Source organism: Myiozetetes cayanensis, unplaced genomic scaffold (assembly GCF_022539395.1).
Source record: "Myiozetetes cayanensis isolate MyiCay16 unplaced genomic scaffold, myiCay2020 scf6-25, whole genome shotgun sequence".
NCBI lineage: Eukaryota > Metazoa > Chordata > Aves > Passeriformes > Tyrannidae > Myiozetetes > Myiozetetes cayanensis.
In genome coordinates, this window is record NW_026087853.1 from 30,388,135 (window position 1) to 30,412,579 (window position 24,445).

General features: G+C 36.3%; 1 protein-coding gene across 1 annotated transcript in view; it reads left to right on the plus strand.

The window, feature by feature from the left end:
• The first annotated feature begins 2,258 nt into the window (after nucleotides 1-2,258).
• Nucleotides 2,259-24,445, plus strand: part of RYR3 (ryanodine receptor 3) — a 216,287-nt gene continuing 194,100 nt past the window's right edge. Inside the window, 1 exon segment of the mRNA XM_050336554.1 lies at nucleotides 2,259-2,454. Within this exon segment, the coding sequence (XP_050192511.1) occupies nucleotides 2,404-2,454 (51 nt within the window). The 5' untranslated portion in view covers nucleotides 2,259-2,403.

The following is a 24,445-nucleotide window of genomic DNA, read 5'->3' on the forward strand; positions in this document are numbered from 1 at the left end:
GACCTTTGTACGTTCAGAAGTTACTATTTGGAAATCTCACAGCATAACTTATATAAAATTTGACCAGAAGATGTACTGCATGATGTTGATTTCTATTTGTGAAGGAAATAAACATTAGTAGTTTCCATTAATCTTGTACTTATTTTCTCAGGTTTTCAGGTATTTCTTTTTTATAATCTTTTAAAATAAAGTAGTATGATGGAAAGGTTGTTTCATTTATGGTAAAGCTGTCCTAAGATGCATAAAATTGTCCTTACATGTGTAACTTTTGCTATGAAATATCTGGATCAAATCCACTGTGAATATAATAGAATCATTCAATGACTTGGGTTGGAAAGATCCTTAAAAATCACCTAGTTCCAACACCCTTCCTCTCCCCTCCACCCCTGCCCTGGTTAAGGCCACTTTCAACTAGAATGTAGAATAGTAAAGAATATAAAGATATGGATAAACATGTATCATAGTAGGCCTCTCTATCCTGTCTGTTTTTTAGTAAAAACACTGAGTGGCATGCTTTTTCTTTAGGCAAATTTTCCTCACTCTGATTATTTTTTTTTCCTCTGGAATAGCAATGTTCTGTAAGGAAGATCTGTTAGTCTGTGTTCTTTGTATTGATGAGGATAGAGATAAAGCATTCATCTAAAGATGGCTGGAATTCAAGATAAACACCACAAAAGCCAAATGCAAAAGTGGATGTTCAAACACCAACCATATCAGTTTTCTGGCACTTCAGAGAAATATTTTTCTGCCACATTGCCTTTGTCTTGCACAAAGCTCTTTTTCTTCCTCACAGCATCCAACCAAAACTACAGGATGGGGGAAGGGGAATGGACAGACTGGAAGGAGAGCCTGTATGACTGTGTCAGCTAGAGGCTTCTGAGTTGCTTTTGACCTGAAATTGCCTGGTGCTGAGTAATGGGATTGTCATTATTTTTTGGACAGACTTTCTCAGGGTAATAAGAGAGAGTGAAGTAAAACATTTTTCAAAACATTTTGTCCATCAAGGAGAGAAACTCTTGGGCATCTCATTGTTTGGCTTGTGACTATTTACTTTAATTAGTGCAAAATCGGAATACTATTAATTTTGGAGGTGAAGGGTAGGGAAGTGGGGGTGGAAAGGCATAGTGCATTTGGTTCCATGTCCAGAGGACAGTTGTGTATAAATGTATTTGCATGTGGGCACAGAGTATGTAGTTTCAGTTTTCAGTGTGCTACACTTGTCCTTGTGACCCCAAGAAAGTTATTCTTCCCTTACCCTCATGCCCGTGTTTTTCATTTGTAAAACATAAATATGCTCTTATTGGGGAAAAAAAAAAGTATACATATGGTAGTCTGTGAGGGAATGTATCAATGTGAATATGGATTGCACAAAGTTTAGGTAATGCTTCTCAGGGATGGAATGCATGGGTAGGCTGTGGTTGCAATCTTACCACAAAATTCAAGATCATATAGTAAATTGGCTGGCTAAGCCTCCTCAGTGCTTTCTTCTGTTTCCTTGTGTCCTTTCTGTTTGCCTGCCTTCACTTAATTAAATTTTGTTCTAGAGCTGATCTGTTTTTCTTGATCATTTGCTCATATTGTAGCAATAAATAAAAATTTTCATCATTTACAAATTTATTATTGAACTAAAACTTATGGTTGTTTTAAGTTTTATTTTAACTGTCTTTTATGGGCTGTGAAGTAAATATGTACCATTCTCTATACATATTCAGATGCAGTTCTGAAAAGGTACAGATAAAACCCTTGAAGTCCTTAGGATATAGGTATAAATACCATAAAAGGATAGAACAAATAACTACACACAGTTGGTTCGGATCATGAAGTCATCTTGGAAATCAGATTTGCAGCTGCTTATGCAGAGAAGCAAGAAATGGAAATTATTGTAAGCAAGCTGAAAATACCTGCTGTCAAAATCAGCTTGTCCTATGATCATCAGAGTTACATCCTTCTGCTGCATAATTAGTGGGTTCAGAGTTGCTGAATTTGATACATATCAGTGCAAAATTGGGTACCCTGATCTGTGAAAATGGAAGCACAAGCTCTGTTTTCATTAACACTTCACCATTATTGCTGTTTTGACCAGACAGCATCTGGAGGGGAAAAAAAATCAACACCTAGTGATGCATATAATGCTTCCTGCAATAGCTTAACAGTAGGGGGTTTTGCCTCCAGGGTAGAGAGAAAAGGAAAAGAATTGCTTGCTATGAGCTGGAAAAGCAGCGCAGTTGGCTCTGGCAGTGAGGGGGTTGACTGACAGTCTGCAGTGCAGTGGAGTTAGCTGAGCTCCCTATATGGCTGTGGATTAGCTATATGCTAATACTGATAGGAGAGGAGCGGTACAGAGCGCAGTGAGCTGACGGTGGAGGCGATCAGAGTCTCAGCAGAGCTGACTCCTCAAGAGCCATGGCTGAAGGGGGTGAAGGAGGGGAAGATGAAATACAGTTCCTACGAACTGTAAGTATCTGCTTTTTATAGGTCATGTAGTACATGATTTTGTGTCTCATGTCTATTTCTTTTCTGCTATAGTAAAAATAAAGTGTTATTTCTGTGCCGGGCTTTGCCAAATGGGAGAATTGATTTAGTCGGTGGAAAAAATAAAGCAAGAATATGAGCTTTAATAGCATCAGGCAGTCTCGGAGTGTTCTTCCTTGAATTTGCTCAATAGCCAGTTTGGTATAAGGAGACCTATTTCCGCTGTAATCCCCTGTGTTTGAAGCGTCCTCGTCAACTTTGTACTTGGGTTTCTAAATGCAGCATGCCAAATATGTGACCTCTGAAACTTCTGTCTGGGTTAGATTTCACTGACATTAACAGAAGCTTTGCAAATAGGAGTGCCTTAAAATGATGAATAAACCAAGCAAGCCCTTGATGACCTCTTCTGATAAACATGCACGCAGAAGCACACTCTTCTGTGTAGGGAATACCAACAGATGTTGAAGTCAGGGCTCTGGAAATGTTTGGGGTCTTTTCTCTACTTAAAAGGGGCTTATCTTAAAAGGAGATAAGCATTTTTTTGGGAAGGGGTGTTAATTAGTGAAATAGCCTTCACTTAGTGTAATTTTCTATAGAAAGCCCTCACACCGTTCTTTCCTAAAGCTTTACACAAATCTAGTATGACAACTAATCTGGACTTTTAGGCAAGTAGTGTACATGCATTAATTTTTGGGAAGAGTATAAGATCCTTTTTATGTCTCCCATTATTTTTACCCTGCATGACTAAGATTGTATTGTTGTATAACTAGCATGGAAAAACCTGCTATTAATGAGTGTATTCCCTCCTCTTTCCATACTATCTTTACTTTTCATTTATCACAGATAATGTTCTAGAAACAGTCTCCTTTAGAGTTGACTGAACTTTAAAGGATAAGTTACTAAAATAAAACACGCTAAGTTCCCAAAGTAAGAAATTACAAGGTTAATTTTTGGGAGGCTGGAGTGATTTATGGATGGGAGGTAAAGGTTGGAGAGTGGTGATGGCTGCTGCTGTAAATTTCTCAGGTGTGATGAAGTGTCATTAGCACTTCTTAAGCCTTGGAGAATTTCATGGAGGGGGGTGGGGAATGGATAATCACAAAGGATGTTTTCCAACATCTGTCCCTCCACTGCACTTTTTAGATTACCTGTATTACATAGCTTAGTAGATTACTCAGCCTTTAGTAGAAGGTGCTTTAATCCAAGACAGGAGCTTTAAGTGAATATCCTTCATCCTTTCACTTTCTAAGATGTTGCCTTGGCTGAACAGTCATCTTCAGTGATGAAGTGAGAAGCTTTGCCTTTTCATAGGTAGCCTGCGTGTGCTACATGAGATGGCAGTTTCTGCTGCTGTGACCCACTCTCCTGCTAGAATAACTATTGCACTTCTTCCAATGGCTAAAATAAAGTGCTAAGTGTGGGCTAAAAATGGAAATAGTAAAAGTGAGGCTATGCAGAAATGTTCCTTCTACTTAGTGTTAAGAAATCTTTTACAGAGAAAAAAATGGACTAGATTTCTGTCTTAGAAGTCCCAGCTACTTCTTGCTCTGAACAATCATATCATATCGTATCATATATCATATCATATCATATCATATCATATCATATCATATCATATCATATCAGTTACTGCTCTCTCCTCTCCATTAGAAATAACTTCCTTAACATTCGTGGGGAAGGGATGAATTGTTGTTTCTTAATATACTGAGAAAGGAACCATTTATTGGGTACTGAGTGCTTCAGCGAGGTACACCTTCGGTACTGATTTCTTACAGCTTTTATCGTTGCCTAAACACTGTACATACAAACATAAATTACAGTGGTTCTTTAGTACTCTTCCAGTGAAATTGTTGATCAATTAGAATCTTCTCCGGATGAAAATGTTTTCTGGGAATTTGGATTCCTAGTGAATGTTTCCCAGGCTTGTGGAACTGAATCTTCCTTTGAAAATGTTGATCTCCATATTCTTATTTTTGAACCTTTAGAGAGAAGTGGTCTAGGGTATTTTAGGCTCTCAGATAACTCTTTCTTGCTTAGGTATAAAATAAGATTATATATCTTTCAATGCAAAAATATCATACAGTATTTTTTGAAAGAGTAAGAGTCAATCCTTGAAAGTCAGTAAAATTAATGTTAGCTATCTTAAAGAGAAATTTCCTTTTGTCTTCCATTTTTTATTTGTTATGAGTTTTTTCCCTTCCAGATCGAAGTCATCATGTAGTTTTGTGCCTCACTTTTAGGTTCTCTGCTCCCATAGAAGGTCAAGAAGCTTGGAAATGAATGACGATGTTGCCTGTATTTGTTTCTGGGGAGCAGCAAACTTGTGGAAACCTTTTTACTATCACTTTTTTTTTTCCAAGACATATTTGATTAGTTTGGCAGCAATGGGAATGACAAAGACCTTAGCCAGTTCCAGAGAGGATAACAACACTATCATTGTCCTAGTAGTAGCAGCGTGTCTTCAGTACTCATTTCAAGTACGTCCCAATGCTTGTGTGAAGCCTTTATATGCAATGATAGTATTTCAAGGAAGGTGTTACTAATACAGTGTCATTTTCTTTCCGATTTTTCCCCTGACTTGTTCAGTATGAGTATAAATTAAATATATAAACATAGACAGTTTTTTTCTTACACTGCTACCCTACTGTTTTTCCTTCGTTATGAAATCTTTGATGTTTTGTTTCTTGTAATAATGCTTGGAATTTTTTCTCTAGTTTTCTAGTTGGTGGCTTTCTTCTGGATTTCACTCTGGATTATTCCGTGTATGTGTATGGAAGGGAGAAACAGAGCACTTGTTGCGTGTGTGTAACATGCAATACTGCTATGCAGTGTTTGTTTAGATGATTTCCTGCTATTGTTTATTTGTTACCCCTTCCTGAGGTGTGGATATATGAAAAATCAATGAAGCTGAAATTATGCAGCATTAGATGAGAATATGTATGTTAACCTGTGTTGTTTTGAGTATGTACTAAGGGATACAGAAGGAACCCTGTTGCCCTTGGCAATGTAGATGATTGAGTGTAAAGTATTCTCATTCAAGCCTTTCCTAGCTACTGGGACTTTACTACTATAATAAATGGACAAAGTCCTCTCCTCTCCCAAAATTATTCACAAGTTCTCACTGCTGCTGAATTTATTGAATATGAGGTGATGTCTTGGAGCAGATAGCTCTTATCTTTCTCCATCAGAAATACTTATATAGTCACTTGCTAACAGAGAGCATGATTGGGAGTGAGGGGGAGTCCCACCCCTGCCCAGTGCAGTGTAAATGTACTTGTAATGAAGCATATCAAAGTGGTTTGCCATCTTAGGGTCCAAATTATGGTGGCAATGTTAGTTAATAGGTCTATTACTTTGTTATTTTTCTTGAAATTCATCATATTAATTTTAATAGAGATACTGGGGGTTTTTTTTGAGGCGGTTCATTAGTCAAGTTTTACCTGGTTTTCCGTAGATCTAAATAGTGTATGTGTTGGCATGTATGGGTATAGTGTGTATATGCCTTTGTGCATGTCTCTGCGTATACATGATTATTTCCCCAGCTGGCTACAAGTCCTTCGTTTTACTGAGTGACAAAGGCCTTAGCAGTTGATTTTTCTTTGACTTTTGCTCTTTCAACAGCTTGACTCAATCAGAACTTTAAGTGTTCTGATAAACCTCTCCAATCATTATCTAAAAATTTACACATGGAAGTGGGAAATTGTTTTCTTTTTTCTTCTGTAGTCTAACTGTACTAAATAGCAAAGTACTGTTGTTACAAAGACCTAGAAGAGAATATCTGGATTTTTTTTTTTCAGGATCTAGTCCGTGTATATAGATTTACACAGTGAGTGTACAGTTGTTTTTTCAGATTTTTTTGATCATTTGTGTATGAAATTGCTGCTCAGAATCAAGACAACTTAGTGACTCATACAGAGATATATAGGTGGATACACTCTCCTATCTATATTGCTTGAAAACAAGCTCTTCTACTGTTGAGGTGTTACAGATGAGATGGGAAGTAATCTCAGTATTACAATATGAACTGTCAGGCATAGTATGAATTGGATTTTCTTTTTTTCAATAATTTTCACTTTTACCAGATATAAAAAGTGATTATATCATGCTTTTTAAAAATTACACACTCTAGTGGTGTATCCATAGTGACATAACAAAGAATGTATGAAGTGGAAATATGAAAATTATTTGTCCTTAGTAATCCAACTTTGCATCTAATAGTTATGCTACTAATTGCATGCTGACATTCTGTAGCACAGATCTTTGTGGCTTGATTGAGTATAAATATCTCCTATATAATGCTCACCAGATAAATACTTGCAAATAAATATATTGGACAAATGTCCAAATATCAGACAATAATGAAAGTTATTTCTAGGGAGAAGTTTTTAGTGGTTGTAAATTAAAAATATGGGAAAATATGCAAATTTACCTCGGAGTGTTGTGTATGAAATTATAGAAAAGTGATACAGAATTTTCTATATAGTAAGTTCCCAAATGATAAGAAATGCCTTTAGATCAAACCAGTGGAATTTTCCTGAAGGCCTTTTTAAGGGAGCTGGCACAGGTTCTGTGTGCTTCTTGAACAGTTCTATGTGTTCCATGGTATTGTTTTCAAATTAATTAGAACATTTTGTCTATTGTCACTGAAATGTACTGCAATTCATGATAGAGCAGTTGTCCAGTAGTCAGTAAATTCCTTTTAGGAAAAGGGTAAAAGTAAAGGAAGAATAATGTTATATAAAACTTGAATTATTTCTGAGAGCTGGTGCATATTATCATTTAAATATTTTGTGAATTAAATGTTTCTGTGTCTATGTATGTATTTATCTCTATGTGTTAAATCTCTCCCTTCTGATCCTATTGCCACAGTTTTAAACTATTGTATAATAGACAATATTTATAAGTCTTTTAAGAAGTATAACGAATTGTACAACGAACAAAACAAAAACTACACCATATCTCTTCCTCTCCATTTATAAAAGATCTTTGAAGTAGATTTCTATTAGCTTCTTAAACGGGCTATCACCAGTACAATTACTTGCAATTGCTCTCGTTATTTTCCTTCAGTTTTCCCCAGGAAATCATACTTAATTTTATGAATTTATCCTGAGTTGCGTTTCTTAGAACTTGTAGTGTCCTTCTTTTTAAATAATGTTGCTCAGTTTGTTATCATCCATTGAACTGCCACTTTTACTACCTGCACGTGTTCTCAACTTTATGAATAGTTTTACCCAGTTTGTCACTGTAGGCAAAACAACTCATGCTCATCCTCTGCTTGGGACTATTTCCTTGCTGAAAGTCTGGATTGGATTATAGAACAGATTTAGAATATGACAAAGTTTCCAGTGCATCATATGCTGTAGTATGTTGTGTTTATTTTTTATGAAATAAAGAGAAGACCTTCTGCAATTAACTGCAACCCATTTTCAAGGCAGAATTTAAAGCAAATGCTCTACCATACTATAAAGATGACAATCATACCTTCAGACTGATTCAGATTGATAGTGTGTCTTTTTTCTACCTCTAAACATATTGGAGTAGTTGCTTGATATCTATATCACCCATTAAATCAATCTGTATTAATTTCTCTTTTAGAGTGAAATAATTTAATATAAGTTTGTGTTTTAGGCTCCTGGCATGGAATGGTTCTTTGCACCATGTCTAGATGGAAAGAGAAACACTTCAGCAATTTTTTATGTTTAATTTAATGAATATTGTTTGAAGTTTATTCAATGGTTGGAATTTTATAGCTGCTGTTAAGGAAAAGAGGGTAAGTGATATAGCCACAACTGCATTATAATTTCATAGTACATCACATGATTTGTCTTATTATGCTTCAGTCTTTCTCTGAGTTAGGATCTTGAGGTCTGTTCCCAGCTTGTGGTGCAAACACAGAATGAGTGGAATGTTTCAGCTGTCAAAAGTTTACAATTAAAATAAGAGGAAAGATAACAGAGGGAGGCAAAAAGAGAATATGAGAAGGCAGTGAAATGATATCCAACATGTTATAAGGTAGTAATTTTTGGCATTCTAATTACAGACACAGTTATGAAGTAGATTTACTAGTGTAATGAGTAAATAAAAAAATCCTGTAATAAATATTCTGGAAAAAATGCATTTGCTGGGTGAGGATTTGTTGAAACACTACATCAAGTAAAGGGGCCAGAAAGAAGTAAAGGCAAGTACAGTTTTTGCAGATACAACAGGTGGATAATGAGGACTTATATCATGATTAGTCAGAGGTGAAGGCTGATTTCTTTCTATCATATTGGAGGTAGTTGAGGTAGTAACACACTTCCAAAGGTCCTGACATTACAGGCTGCTGTTGGAGGTGGCACATTGTTTATTGTTCACCTGATATATTTCTTACATTTTGTTTAGCATGGATCTATAGAATAGATTGTAATCCTATTTTTTTCTACAAGGGTGTAGAGCAGTAAAGTTCAGAGATTTGTTGTACAACAATATATTATCATACTATGTGTATGTATGTATAATACATGTATGTATATATCATATCATAAGTTTTTATGGGGTATATGTAATTACATGTAATGAGTTGCACTTTTGCAAGCTGCTTCATATTGACCAGCCTACACCAGTTAAAATCAAAGTAATTATACTACATGAATGCAGTATCATGCTTTTCTACTTATCTTTCTACAGAATAGATTTAACTTCAAGGATAGATATAACTAACTTGTTATTAATTTCTTTCCTTTTTTTTTTCTTTTCGCAAGTTTTATTTTTGGGGGTATTGGTGTTGATGCCATTCTGCTGAAATAACATCCAATTTGTTACAGTCACGCAAAACTCTTAAATTTTGCCTTAGAATGTTAGTGAGTGAAAAGCCTTTTGGTAGGATTTGTGAGCATGCAATAATCCTAAAGTAATACACCAGGCATATTCTTCCTTATTTCCCCCTAACCCCACTGGTGGCTGTTGTAGGGATTTATGCTCTGGTCATGCCCTGGTTTTGATGTCTGAATAAGAATTAGTATCTTCAGTAACAAACAGTGAGTTTGTTAGTGATGTTCCTACATTTTTGTAGAATGCAGCAAGGGGGTTGTCTGATCTCTAATCCCATGCATGCTGTGCATGATTCATATTGAAATCCAGCAGTGAATATTGCCTCTTCTCAGTTCCCATGGCAGTGCTGTGACCACACAGCCAAATGCTGCCAGGTGCATTAGCTACAGATTCCAAAAATTAAAACAGTTGCAGGCATGGAGGAGAAGAAAAATAAAGCTGACATGCAGTTATTTTGAATGTATTGAATTCAAATACAGGACATTCATTAAAAGTCATGTATTTCTTGACTTCATCCATGAAATGCATATTTTCCCAAATGACACATAATAATAGTGCAGCTATGTCATAAGTACAGACCTCTATAGACAATAAAATTATCATCTCAATTTAAGAAAGCAATTGTTAACATATACACACTTTAAAAGATTCAGAAAGAAAACAGGAGTAGTAATGTATGCCTCAATTAATATTTTGGTTTATTTGCTCAATGTAGAAATTTTAAATTTATATTCTGCCTATAATATCATTAAAACATTACCAGACCACTCCTTCTGTCTAGAAAAATGTGTTGGTTTTGGTGCTGGAAGATTTAAAACTATGTACCACATGTTACTTGAAAAGAATTTATGTCCTAATTTCAGGTGTTTTCCACCTAAACACTTACTGTGCTTGGGTAACCTTTGGAAACTCATTTACTGGAAATTACAGTAATGTTCTGAACCACAGTTGGCAAGTATATGACACCTCAGGATGTGTCTAAAGTAGTTCAAGATTGGGATGTGCATGGGAATTGTAAAAGCCTACAGGAAAATTGATTTTTTCCCCCCTCTCCTAGATCTGCTTTTGGCAGTCTCACCTGCAGTATGATGCTTATGTACTTGTTAGCCATTGCACACCTGCTGTCAGTCAACTCTCAATCTCAACAGATGTGGTTTAGCTGTAAATAGTAGCTGTTGGACAGTCTGTTGATCAGGTAACCTCCCTTTTCTGGCACATCAGATCTCTGGTGAGGAGTGACAGTCACTGTCAGTAGAAGTAATGGCAGAGACAACACCAACATAAGATGAAAGATTCAGTAGTAACATCAGGTTTGTTCCTTCTCCTGGGCTTTTATCCAAATAAGCAAGTGCTAGTTCCTCAGTAAACTGAGTAGTCAGCACACGCCTGAGCTGTTTTTAGTCCACAACAAACATCTCTGTCAATCTTGAGTATTTCAGATACTTCAGCACTCGACCATGTTCCCTAATACCTTGTACCAGAAAACCAACTTCCCTCGACCCAATTGCAACAACCTGAAATCTCTTCAGTAACAATTTAATCCAGAAGCATTGCAACTTAAATAAAATCCTTTCCAAATTACTTGTACAAAAAATAGAATTTCAACTTGGAAATCAAAACACCTGTTTAACAGAAGACACAGAACTAATTTACAACACTGAAGGTTTAACATGGTTTCAAGCTGCATCAGCAGTACCATGTACAAACGGGAGTACAAAGATCATCAAACTTAGAATAATACTAGTACTAATGTCACAGATGATTCAGTAGAATTTTCAAGGCCAAATGAGCTTCATTTACCAAGACTACTAAAGTTCAGTGACTGCACTGCCTCATCTTTTTTTATATGGAAAATTCCCAGAAGACCTATACACCTGATACACAATAAAGATACTTAATGTTGGTAGTTTGTAGAATTCAGAAGCTGTTTGATAATATAGAAATATTGATGCAGTTAGTTAGCATTGTGATTTCAAAAAAATTGCCTCCCCAACTGTCAGTATCGAACTCAAAGTTACTAGCTTAACCTTCTTCTAAAGTACATATCCATTTTTGTTGCACTTTTCAAAACATCAAAATGAATAGACTTTATAGTTTGTTTTTGTTAGAAAGACCCGTTTTTATCTGCCAGGGATCTTCCCAAGCCAGCTTCTCTCAAGGTTGACCTTAGGCTTAAATAACATCATTGACGAAATAAGGGCCTGTTTATAAAGCTTAACTTGCCAATTAGGGTGGTAATATGACCTTTCTTATCCTTGCCAATATGAAGACCATTTAGAATCATAAATCACAGCATTCTAAAGGGTGAAATGTGTTCACCATAATATAAAAAATGAGGTGGGGGATGGGGAAATTCACAAATAAAAAAAAAATAAAAGATGGGCAAAAGATGATAGAGGTGATATTCTGTTATAGATAGTCTGTGACATCAGTAGAATATTTCTAGTGCTATTTAGAAAATTAATCATGTAAATGCATAGTTCTATCATGTGTTCACACAATTTAACTATATCCTGCTTAATTTACTACTTTTATCTTTCACATCTGTGTCTTTTTGTTTTCCTAAAACAAACCAGAGACAGTAATAATAGAAGCCAATGATAACATGGGGGCTAATGGAAGATTAACCTGACTTCAGGCTACTTCTTGGCAACATCAGTTAACAATATCCTGTCCCTTTATTTCTGTGCATGCCTTGGATCCCCAGCATCCATTGCTGTAGGGAAACACCCTGTCAGCCAGCTGTGTAATGTAGCTGTCTCAGAACACAAGATTCAGATATCAGCTTCTGTGTATTCCATTTTCTGTTACTATAGTTTCTAAAGCCAGGTGTTTTCACCTATAAACTGGAGCTTATAGTTTTTACAGTAGAAGTCACTGAGCTCTTCCTCTCAAGTGCAGAGGCAAAGACACAGTTATTTTCTGAAAAGTAGGAATATTTTATAAACATGGCAAAAATAGTGGGCTTTTAGCAGTGCTGAGTTGGACCCATCAGACTATGTCACCATCCAGGTCCAGTTTTCTTTGACTGAAGTGGCATCTCAAGAATAACTTATATCTCCTTTTGTTCAAACAGAGGCTTATGTAGTAGAGACTCTTGGCACACATGACCATTGTTTGTTTTTATAAGGTTAGTGGTTTGATTACAGGATAACTGCACATTGATCATGTAAGCTTTTGGGGGGATATGTAAGGTGAAGAGTTATAGTGTTTGCAGAATTGCTGCCTTAGACAATGTTAGGCAATGTGCTGCTGTCCTAAAATAGAGGCCTGAAGTAACTATGGCACCTGCTTCTTCCCAAGTATTTCTTCTCCTGTTACAATTTTATATGTGCATATTCGCTCTGGTTACTTTCTGTCTAATACATGCATAGTTTGCATGGCTCTTGTGACTTCTGCTTGGACCACTGGCTGCAGATCCTGTCTTCAGCTATTTACAAGTTAGTGTAATATTCAAATGTAATTGAAAAATTGATAAAATGTTACAGCTATGCATACAAATCAGTCCTTGGTAGTTATATGTGATGAGAGTATACTGTTGCTAAGTAATAATTGGAAGGTAAATGTGCTAAATGTGAAAGCCTGCAGATTCAAAAAGGGAGATCTACTGCCTCTGCAGTTCAATAAAAAACAATCAAATTTCATTTCTGTGTTTATATAAAGATTTGGTTGTGAAATAACAATTCAGCATTAAACAAGTAGAACAACCACTCCTTATGTTACATTATGGCCCATCAGCGGAGATGAACATCTTCAGGCCGTGTGTGAATTGTCCCAGGGCTTCCTTGGAGGGGAGTTATGGAAGCTTAGTCATTTATGTAAGGACAAAGAAAGAACACCCAGCTTGTAGCCTGAGGTGGGAGGAGTGCACACCCTCAGCACTTGGGTGGTTACTTTGCACATTGTCAGAGTCATCAGCATTCCAGTCTTTCACGCTTATGGATATGTTCCTCTCCTAGGGTAATAAAACCACCCTTATTTTATCAGGTTCCTTTTGGGGAAAAGAGAAAAGAAAAGGTAGATACCAGAATTTTGTGTAACCCAGGACAGGAAGAAACTAATAAAGTCAACTCAGTAATTGTGCTGAAATCAGCTCCAGCTGGGTTAAAGGTAATTCTGGCAGGTGGAAATTGTGACCACTGACTCACAGGCTACTGATCCAAGAAGCACACTGACCTACAAGAAGGGAAAGACTGAGCATGCACACTAATTAGCATAGGAAGAGAGAGAATCATTAACCAATAAATGATAGACTAATATTTAATAAGAGAACTATGGAACTTATAGCCAATGAACACTAATTCCTTTGTTTTCTAAAATATATTAATAGTAAATAATTTTGATAGTTGGGGGCTTGACTTGTGGAATGCCAATGAGCACCGAGGCTTGTGCAACTCTGAAATAAATAATGTCTCTCTTGAGTGTTGGCTTGTGGCACACTGGGTAATGAATCCAATTTTTGTGGACAACAGAAGGATGAGTTGTAAAAGACTTAATTATTTAATGGGATAAGAAGGAAGTGACTAAGGTGCAATTATCCCACAGAGATGGATTTTTATTGTTTGATGAGAAGTTTAGTATATCATTGTCATCAAAAACAAAGAAGTATGGGGATAGACTTGACTAGGGAGACAAAGAACCCTTATATTCAGCAGCTGTGAGTACACATTAGTAGCAAATATTCCCAAGGAAAGATTGGAAAGAGAGAGAGAGACTAATATACAGTTCATACATATTTCCCCTTTAGTTCTACCTGAGGGTGTATAAAACAGAGTGAGAACAACTGTCCTCCTGTCTCTTGTTTTTTGAGGTTATAAAAAAAATCAAGGAATTATAAGAAATGACAGGCCTTTTATTCATTTTGACATGCATGGCTTGTCAAAACTGTAAGTCCTAAAAGGAATTTGCTTGCTTTTAATGGAAAATTACAAATAGTTAGTTGCTTGTGGTTTTTTTTTTTTTTTCCTGGAAAATAAAAATTTCAAAGTGCAATCCACATTCAAAAATGAGCAAGACCTCATCTTGAATATGTAAGGAATACAAAAAACAAATAAAATACTTTGCTGAAAATGCTGAAATTCTTCTGTCATTACTCCTCAAAGTTCATCTTCAGAGGTTCCTTTTCATACTTGTTGAGTCACTGAGACTGTCCAGTCTTTTTGTTTGCCTTATTTTTGCCACATAGTATCCATCTGAAGTATCTTTGCTTAGATTAGCCTTGCATTTGCTTTCAGTTAATATGGAAACATTTATTTATGCATCACAGGAACAGAAACATGGGAAGAACTTTTTGAGCCATTGAAGCCATTTTAAACTGAGTTTTCCCCTGCTGCTTTTATGAAGGTACCAATCCAGTGATGTAGTACTCCTCCTTCAGTTTTTCAACTTAAATGTATTTATACATTTACAGATTTTTTCATGTGTGCCAACTTTAATTTATCAATATATCTAGAAAGAAGAATTCTATTTCCTCTCCAGTTTGTCTTTTCTGGAATAAGTAAGTTGAGTTTGTTCAGCTTACTTTCATATGACTGGATGTTTGGTTTCCTTACAATTTTATCTCTTGTTTATAGTCCTGCTACCTGACTCTCCTTTAAACATAGGTGACAACCACTTCTTGGACAGTGACATAGTAAGTTCCTATTTCCTTGGCCAAGACTTGCCTTTCATAGCAAGGTCATACTGATATATATTAAAGAATATAAATTCAACGTAGGCACCAACCTGAATAAAAAAGGCTGTGTTTCTAAACCTTTTCTGAAGTCTGCAGCGTCTCTGACTATGCTAGTAAATGAAATAATGGCCAGTCTTCGCGAGCGAAGATCCGGGGAAGGTCTTTACACCTTCCAGCCTGCGCATTGGATTTTTTTTTTTAGGTGAGACACAGTGTGCGCGGAACTGAGCCCATCCTTTAATCCTAAGGTTCATCTGCCGGGGCCAAGCGAGCTTGGACAGTGGCAGTGAGGTCCTTAGGACGTAGGTGGGTTGCCTTTAAGGGCTAACGAGCTCCACCTGCCCAGGAGTGGCCCTGACCGGGAATCGAACCCGGGTCTCCACGGTGATAGCGCCGCACCTTTACCACTGGACCACCAGGGGCTCCAGTAAATGAAATAGCCACAGTCAATTCTCTAACCTTGAGATGAAGTGTCTTATTGCTTATTACTTGTAAGAAGAGTAATCCCCACACCAACCTCCTTTCACGGATCTGTGAAAGTAAGGTCTCCCCTGAGCCTCCTCTTCTCCAGGCTAAACAACCCCAGCTCCCTCAGCCATTCCTCTAGTCCTTTCACCATCTTTTTTTCCTTCTCTGGACATGTTCCAGCACCTCAGCCTTTCTTGTAGTGAGAGGCTCAAAACCGAACACAGTATTCTAGGTGTGATTTCACCAGCGCCGAGTACAGGGGGACAATCCTGCTGGCCACACTTTTTCTGATACAAGCTGAGATGCCATTGGCTGTTACAGCTATCTGAGCACTCTGCCGGATCATGTTCAGACAGGTGTTGACCAACACCCCCAGGTCCTTTTCCACCAGGCAACTTTCCAGACGCTCTTCTTCAAGCAGTTTGTTAACAGATTATGTGTTACCACTGAGTGACTTAGTTTATCTAAGTATGTTTACTTGCCCAGCTTTTTATTGTATAAGGCACAGGACTTTATCAGAAGTGTGGCCTGAGACAGAATCGGCTGGCAAAAGTAGTCTTTAGTGCCAAGTCAGAAGGAAAAATATAAGAATAGCATTGTAGTGGTATACTCTAAGACTCTCTAAATCAGGTTTATAGTCTTAGCTGGACTTCTGTCACTGAGAGAACTGTCCTTGAGTAGCAGGAATGGCATTCCTGACCACTGAGTGTTTATGAACAAATACAGTGTGGTAGCCCTAAGGTTAAATGACTCGTGACCATGACACCCATGGTGAAAACTTATATCTAAGATAGAACAGGCATTCGCTGTCCATTAGGGTAGAACTAGAGCTAACTGCTGTACTACTCTTCTCCATAAATATGCGTTAATTAACTGGCAGATTATAGAATAGTTTATGTTAAAAATATTCTAGAAAACTTGACTCTGCCCTTATTACCATGGTTTTAGAGCTGACAAATTCTTGGAGTATGCATTAATTAGGTCTGAGACAAAATACAAACACATTCACTAAAGACAGTGTCTTGCCCAGCTACTGAGAGGTAATTTTTATAACCACAATGCTCTCAGGCATGGAATACCTTTTATAAAACCAAATTCAGAAGTAGAAACACAAAGGTGATTTGAAGTCATCATTCTTTTGTCTTGTGTTTTTGTTATCTGTTTGTTGTTGTTTTGGGGTTTTTTTTAACATTCCCAGTTAAACCAAGCACCTCACTTCACTTAGAACCATTGGTGATAATAAGGAAATGCATTAATATGGTGAAGTCTTGCATTGCCCAAGAAACTTATCTGCAGTTCTCAGGCAAAGATTTCTAAATTAGAAAGGCTACAGCTGAAATATTGAGTAAAAGTCTATAAAAATCCCTCCCTCAAGCTTTCACTTGTAGGTAGAATTTAAGTGACCTAATAAAGCCTGAAAGTGGTGCAGTGTCATTTATTTGTCTGCCTGTGTGCTTCCAACAAATGTTTCAAAATGCTGTAATTTTTTTCTGTGGGAGTCTTAGCTCCATGGTAACCATATCCAGTTTAACTCTTAAGGAATCTTGCCACTGTAGAGAAATCTTCTTATCTAATGATTAAATCTACTATAGTCTCCTTTTAACAGTCTGACTTTCCTTCCTAACTTCCCTAAGCAAGGTTTTTTTAAGTGTGAATGCAGCTGATCCTCTGGTGTAGGATGTTATCACTTCAGAATAATCCTTCATGTTTTTCTCCTGAACAAGCAGAGAAATACAGGGTAGGGACAAAGGAATACTAAGATGATGGGTCAAACTGTAGTCTCACGATTTGCAGGAAGCATACTATTTCCTCCTTTGAAGTTCAGGACATGGGAAAAAAAAAGTATGATGAGTATGAAAATATTCTTGCATGAAATGCATGATGCTGAAATAACAGTGACCTTTAGAAAAAAACAGTGCTGTGACAGATGCTCTGTAAGTTACATAGAAGTGCCTTTCATTCCGTTTCATATCATGAGATAAATTTTGAAGGTAGAAGGTGACAAATTCTAAAAAATTATAATGAAGTAAAAATCTCACATTCAGAAAGAATAAAATACAAGAGAGAATATTAATTTTCTAATGAGAAAGATACAAGGATTTTGCAAGGAGTTCTACCCCCCACCCTAGTACAAGAGATATAAAGTAACCTCTGTACACTTGAAGATTTAGGAGGAAGTTTCCAGAATAATGTTTTAGAATTACTTATTTAATCAGATTTCCTTGCTAATTTGTGGAGTGTATAAGGACGGGAAAGGTTATATGTGAATATATACTACTTTCCTCAAAGCAAAAGTGTTCACTTTAAATCACAGTGACATAGCAGAAGCTAGACCACTGATTTGACTTCTGAAATTATTTAATCCAAAAATCTAATTATATATATTTTGTGGATTTCAGCCATTTGCAGTCAGCTGTCCACCACCCTGTATAACCAGGGGGAGAAAGTTCTGCCGCATCTTCAAGTCTGATATCTGGTGCATATTAAATGTAGATTTTATTGTTTTTCTTTCTATGTATCTGTTCTCTCTTAAGTGGAAATCAGGTGTTGGCATTATACAAGGACATTAAATTCGTCTCAGATTAGTTCTTCTGGCTACAGTTCCATTTTATTATCATTGTACTATTGCTTAGTCATTATAATGAAGCCATGCTGAAATCCTAGTGACTTGCCCGAGACCTTCACATTGTTCTGTGCTGAAATGAATCTCTATGCTACTATTCTCATAGGGGACACAATAGATGGAATTTTTTTTTAGTAGTTCTTATTCAGAATTAGTTTTTTCTACTTAGTCAAAAACATAGCTATAAAACACTGGCACAGCTTGAAAACTGTACACATTTTATTATAGCTGAAATTGTTTTGTTATTTGCTTGCATCACCAGAGCCTTTAATGGTACTACATGTAGTACTCTGGATACATAATTTTTGAAATATGCCTTGCTTCTATGTACCTGGATCTTACTAATATCAAAATCTATTTCTTTGAATTATTGTTTGTCTTTGTCTTATGTTGCTTATAAAATATTCAGAGAGATGAATCCCCCTCCTAGTTGAAACTCCTAAGTTATGAAAACACAAGATTCAATGCCCCCAGAATGGTTGTACCAACCATCTTGTTAGCAAAGTCAATTCCTACCAGCCAAGCTGAACAAACTGTTGAGTAGAACAGGAGTCTCCACTCACTTCTTTTTGTCAGGAATAGAGCATTTGAAGCTGTAGTTGCAGTCCCAGTATTTTTAATATTTATTTATTTATTTATTTATTTAACACAACATGTAAGTGCAATGTATCTTATACTCTCTGGGGCCATCATTGGCCAAAACGTGCAGGTTAACTTCACAGTATCAAGCTATACACCTGTTTTGGTTTTGGGTTTTTTTTCTAAATTTTAAAAAATCTTCAGGATCTTGCACTTTGAAGTCATGCTTTGTTATCTTAACTAAAATATTTTTGTGCTAAATACTCAGAGTATCCTCTCCTCTCTAAAACAGGGAACAGCACAATTTAAAAGGCTGATAGTAAGTGACCACGGTCTTGTCAGGTGATCCAAGAGAGTTTGTCCTTATTTGTAATACACAGTGATATGATAAGTGCTCATTGCTCAAACCACTATACAAGTGGCAATAAAAGTTTCATAGCTATGACCTTTGTACATTTTGGTATGTTAAATTACTCTTAGGCTATCCTTTCAAACCTTTTCCAAACCTTGTTTTCTGGATTAAAATTTCAGTATGTCATGGATAATCAAATTATAAATTTTTCTTGCCTCCTTTAGTAATTTCTGCTGTTTTCACTGTTACTTCTGCCAATGATATGCACACTTGAATTTGATATTTTCATTTCCTTTCTATTCTAAATGTAAACTCTTGCTAAGCAGATCCCAGTGGTTAAAAAATGAACATAATCAGAAATTGCTTCTGTGCCACTGTGATTAGTCTTTATCCAAGCTTTTAATAGTGTGAGGAGTTCTTCATGTCTTAATGTGTATGACAACACAGAACTGCTACTCTTCAGTGAGACAAAATATCATTTGTAAATATTTTCAGGCATACAAGGAGAAAATTGAGACCAGCATTTTTATTACCTCCCTTTTTTGGTGTACTAGCAAGTTGACTCGTTCTTTGGATCCCCAAATTTGGTATCTCTTACATACTAGAATTAATAATAAATGAAAATCTGATTTATTGTGATATCTTCCTAAGTTTTGTGAGCAAAGAACTTTATTTAAAACTAAGATTATTAGAACCTCAAAGAAAAGGAGGGAAGAAAAGGAGTATATGAAGTTTTCTTAGTAATAATATCTGAATTTCCTTTAAAAAACCCCAAACATGTCTTTAAGAGATTCTGCTTAAATAAGACAGCTTTGATAATTTATTGTTCTTTTAAAATAATTGAAGAACAAAGTATATATTCCAACTACATTACTATTTCTACAGAAAGGAGTAGAATTAGATGGTTCTTCTCCTGTGTTGAATAACCCATAATACACAATAGATTTGCAAGTCACATCACTTCCTGCCTCAACCTCAGTTCATCAGCTTCCTAATTTAGAAAATTCAGTTCACTTTTCCATATGTATCTTGTCAGCTGTTTGTTTGCTTGTTTCTTGTTTGTTTGTTTGTTTTTCTGTGTAGTGATATCAAAGAGTTATAGCCTTGGACAAACATTTGATTATGTTTCGTGTGCTAGAATCGCAGATCACAAACACAGTTTTAATTCAAAAACTCAGTCTTTCACATCTGTCTAGTAAATAGCTCTTGTGATATTAAACACACATCATATGATAAAATTTAATATAACACAAAAGCCATTACCTTGTTTATTAAGTTCATTGTCTTGGATATTTATTATCAATTTATTTGTTTGTTTGTTTTTGAAAGTTGCCTGTGACAGCCAAGTGGAGACTGAAGTCTGTGAAGTATATTACATGCAAGGTAGAAAGCAGAAAAAAGAAGTACATTAGCATGCTTGACTAATTCCAGTATAAAAAAGAACTTTTGTAATAAAGAATATTGACTAAAATAATGTAGGCAAAAGCATTGGCATCAAAATATGAGATTAGCACTGAAAATGTGGAAGCACAAAATTATGTTCATTTGGTACAAAAAGTAGAAAGGTGCCAATCAGTCACTGAACTTGTGCTTTTAGACAAATAAAAGAAATTTAAGTAAGATATATTGTGAAGTAAAGGAAGAAGACAAAGAGAAACAGAAGCTTATGGAAGCTTAGAGGGGAAGGAGTCTCTTTGAATACAAAGCAGTACAGGCCTCTATCACTGCCAAGTTATTTGCTCAAATTGAGAACAGCCAGTTCAGTTGTGTGATGCTGAAGCTGAGATACTTAATAAGAACTCTTAGGGGAAGCACTTTATTCAGAAGATGGGCTTTATTTTAAGTTCTCACTATATATTATCCAGTGCAGAGTGAAATCTATCTTGGGACAAAGTGTTTTATAGTTTTAAATGAAGAAAGGCTATTTCATGAAGGCTATTTCATGAAGGCTTCTGAAGTCATGAATAACTGATTGATGTGAATGGGTTAAGGTTTGTGGAATATATGTTTTTCCCAGATGCAAGGTTTAGAATAGGCTTACGTGAATGAACTAGCTGTGAATGTTTATCTTAAAAATCGTATAATGTTCACTAGACATACATATAGAATACTGGAACTGTAGATTTTACTTTTAATAATGGTGTAGTCTCTCTGAAGAATGCTATGTCAAAAATATGGTACGATATTTTAAGTAATTTCAGGCTTAGCAAACCTGAATGCCAGTTTTTCATTATGTCATAAATGGTCTCCAGTTAATGCAATACGTTTGAAAATAGGAACTATTTTAGAAATTTGAGTTACTTATTTCTATAAATGACATATAGTCACCATTAGATTATAGTGCTGGCTGTAGCAGATGACTCTGTAATTACTTAAATATTTTGCCTTTAATCAAAGATGAGTGTTATTCCTTTTATTTAAAATTAGTTTTGTTTGTTTGGATTTATTAAATAATTCTGCAATAATTATATTCAGAAAATATTCTCTCACAACATTTCTAGTATGCAGTAGAACCACCAGAGGCTTTTTCACACTTGATTTTAAACAAGGGACAAAACAGGCACATGAGAAGAAATCTGATGTCCCAACTAGCATGGTATAGAATTGAAAAGTTCCAGAAGTCTCTGTAAGGGAGTTATCTGAGGCTTGCATTAGAAGATTAGTCCAGATCTTTCCAACATTCACAGCTGTGCTTTGTTTATGTTGATTTTACATATAAATTCATGTCCAACCTTAATGGAACTTACAGAAGTATTTACCTGTCCTTATTGTCTGTGTAACTCTGTAACTCTTTTTGATTTTTTTGTGCATAAAAACCAGTTTCCCTGATTCACTTAGTAAAGTATACTGCATTTTTAACTGCATTTGGCTTCAAAAATTTACCACCAATTTTATTATAACATTTCTAACTTCACAGTGAAAAGCCCTTTTATATTCATGCTTCTCTATACAAATTACTGTGTAATCTGGAGCTTCAAGCATAGAACTACTGCTTTCTCAACTTTGTTCTGGTTTGTATTATAAAGACTATTGCTAATAAAATTAGTTTGATATGAAAATGATGTAACAGTCTATTGGCTAATGGATATCCCAGCTATTCTTGCTGTATAACCAGAAATGCTTGGAGGTTTTGTGTATATATGCTGTACAGGAATTCCACTAAGGGCAGGGAGAAGGCTCAGTTTTGCATCAAATCATAATCATCGAGCCTGTGATTGGTTTCATTATAAGTTAGCAATACCTGTCCATCATATGATGAAGGTATTTGATGCCATGTCTTGACACACCATAGTGTTTCATAAATGTCTCAACTCAGCTGTGGAGAAAACATTAAGAACTAGGAAGTTATAATATAACAGCCTCTTAGAAATATTCATTTTTTCTGATGATGGCTACAAATCAAGTCAGGTCTGGTCTTTTAGAGAGCTGGATTTATAATTTATTTTATTTATTATTTATTATTATGCCAGTGCAGGTTATTTGTATGCTTGTGTATGATCTTAACTGTATTATAATGTTATGTATAGCAAAATCCTTCAATTATAATTTAAATTAATTTTTAAGTGAGCCTACTGTAGAAAACACTAATACCATATCAGAGAACCACAGAATCACAGAATATTCTGCTGGAAGGGACCCACTATGATCATCAAAGTCCAACTCTTGCGTTGCACAGGACCATCCCTAAGAGTCACACCAGATGCTTCTTGAACTCTGGCAGGCTTCCCTGGGGAGCCTGTTCCTCGTTCCAACCACACTTTGAATGAAGAAGCTTTTCCTAATATCTAATATAAACCACCGCTAACACAACTCCCCTAACCTGAGGCCATTCCCTTAGGTCTGTCACTGTCACCACAGAGATCAGTGCCTGCCCCTCCTCTTCCCCTCACAAGGAAGTTGTAGACTGCCATGAGGTCTCCCCTCAGTCTCCTCTTCTCCAGGCTGAACACACCAAGTGACCTCAGCCACTCCTCATGCAGCTTCTCCTCAAGGCCCTTCACCATCTTCATTGCCCTACTTTGGATCTCTCCAATAGCTTAAAATCTTTCTTCTGTTGTGGTGCCCAAAAATGCACACAATATTCAAGGTGAGGCTGCCCCAGTGCAGAGCAGAGTAGGACAATCCCCTCCTTCAGTGGGCTGATGATGCTTTGCCTGATGCCCCCAGGACACAGTTGGCCCTCCTGGCTGCCACGGCACTGCTGACTCATGTTCAACTTGCCATCGACCAGGGCCCCCCAGGTCTCTTTCCATGGCACTGCTTTCCAGCATCTCATTCCCCAACCGGTATGAACATCCAGGGTTGCCCCATCCCAGATGCAGAATCTGGCACTTTATCTTTTTAAACTTCATAAGTCTAGTGATTGCCCAGCCCTATATGTATGCTCTACTCCTCAATCTTCAATGGGATTTGGGGAAAAATGTAGGCTATGTTTCTGGGTTTTAATTTAGATTATTCAGTAAATTGATCTGATGCTTTTGAGGCAGAGTTTTGATACTACAGCAGTTTTTCTTCATATTTCAGTAGTCTTTTCAGATAGGAAAATATTACACATTATATTCTGTAAGCATTTTAAACTGTGTGAACAAGAAGATATTAGGAAGGAATAGTACTTACCTCTGAAATTAATGCACAGTGTCTCGCAGATATGTTAGAAGCTTTCTCAGGCTTAAGATTTCACATATTAAGAAAAGGAAGTATGCTATCTGGCTTGTTGTATAGATGCTGCAAGTGCTTTCTTTTTCTGAAGTACTTCTTAGACTCTATTATCTGTGTCCTGGAAATGCACAGAGTGAAAAGCTCCGTGATACAAGCCCTTCAAATTTAATTGAACCCATGGCTTGTCCTATGTATTTAGTGAAATAACTGCTTAAGAATACTTTTGTTTGATCTCATTGTGCTTTGCTGCCTGTCAGGTTCTGTTATCTGCTTTTCTACTTTGATTTCATTTCTGAGAAATTGAGACAGAATTTCACCTTTTCCTCCAATTTTCTTTTGCTGGAAAAAAATTAGAATCACAGGACTGAGGCAGAAACCTCAATCTGAGGATCTTGGTTAAGAAGGAGAGGTAGGGTAGGAAGTGCCAGTAAGACAAATGACTTGATGAGAAAGGAGGTAGATATGTAGGTTTTGAGATTAAAAAAAGAAAAAGAAAAAAAGGCATTGCTCTCTTGCAAATAGATCATATTCAACCCTTTGTTCTGCTTCCCATACCGAACTTCAGACAGGTGGAAATAAAGACCTTGCTAAGCAGTAAGGGGGTATATAATAAAGTAGAAGGAGGCATAGTGGCAGAGAATAGAGAAAACTGGAACACTTTTTTCCATTTGGCGTTTGGGCTGATGAAGTGGGCATAGAAGAGGGGGTAAAAGTCAACATTACCGATCATCTTTGTCACTGGTGACCGTGACACAGGCTGTTTTGATTTGGATATGTTTGTATCACATGTAGGTCTTTCGATTGGTGT